At 33.3% G+C, this 845-nt stretch overlaps 1 protein-coding gene across 3 annotated transcripts in view; it reads right to left on the bottom strand.

The window, feature by feature from the left end:
* LOC108363959 (elongation of very long chain fatty acids protein AAEL008004) overlaps positions 1 to 634 on the bottom strand; it is a 14,254-nt gene extending 13,620 nt beyond the window's left edge. For all 3 annotated transcript variants that reach the window (XM_017617497.1, XM_017617498.1, XM_017617496.1), the window contains exon 1: positions 489 to 634. In XM_017617497.1, coding sequence (XP_017472986.1) covers positions 489 to 602 — 114 coding nt within the window. In that variant the 5' untranslated portion in view covers positions 603 to 634. The remainder of the gene's footprint in view (positions 1 to 488) is intronic.
* Positions 635 to 845: the final 211 nt, after the last annotated feature.

Raw genomic sequence — 845 nt, forward strand, 5'->3', positions numbered from 1 at the left:
CATGCAAATTTTTACATTTATTTGAATTTATGGAATTTTCAGTGCTTTCTTTGGATTTGCCAAATTTGTTTAACTGCATTACATACATATGTTTATTGCATGTGTGAATATGTGCGAGTTTGAAAGTGAATGCGTATGTATATGTACTTGTGTTACTAAGTAAGTAAATAGAAGTTACAAAGAAAAAAATTTGCATTTTCAGTTGGTTGCACACTTATGCACTTATGTACGCAAATATGAGTATCCATAATCCTTCGCATGTCCTTGAAATGCATCGCAATCTCACTGACAGAAGCTATCAATGACAGAGTAACAGAGCAACAAAGTGTCACAGATCATCTCTCCGCTTCTAAGTTAGTTCGTTTGAGCGATACAATGAATGATTGATGGGTGGTTGGATGACTGATTTTTTTTTGTTTTTTTTTTTTTGTCAGTTGTTCAGTTGATCCAGCACTGGCCAACAGCACCGAGACCAGCACGATACATACCTCATAAAACAGCCATGCACTAAATATCACTTGCACTGCATTGTAGAATACCAGTGTGTTTTGTAAGCGGAATGGTTTACGATTCTCCATTAATCGTGGCCCCAGCACCTGCATAAAGAGATAAGCAAAAACGTAGAATACTTAATAAAAATTACTTCATTTTTGAGCACTAAAATTAGTTTGATAACGTACGAGATAACAGAAGATTGTAATCGGAAATTGAAAATGTAATAAAATTTTCAGCAGGTAATAAAAAGGAGAAAATTATATATGTACACTTGCGATCAGATAATTAACGCAACGTTTTGATAAAGTTTGGATATTTTTCTTTTGTTTATTATTTTTTCAACAAAGTTT

This window comes from Rhagoletis zephyria, unplaced genomic scaffold, assembly GCF_001687245.7.
Source record: "Rhagoletis zephyria isolate East Lansing unplaced genomic scaffold, Rhagoletis_zephyria_1.1 Rzeph_scaffold_01419, whole genome shotgun sequence".
NCBI classification, from domain to species: domain Eukaryota; kingdom Metazoa; phylum Arthropoda; class Insecta; order Diptera; family Tephritidae; genus Rhagoletis; species Rhagoletis zephyria.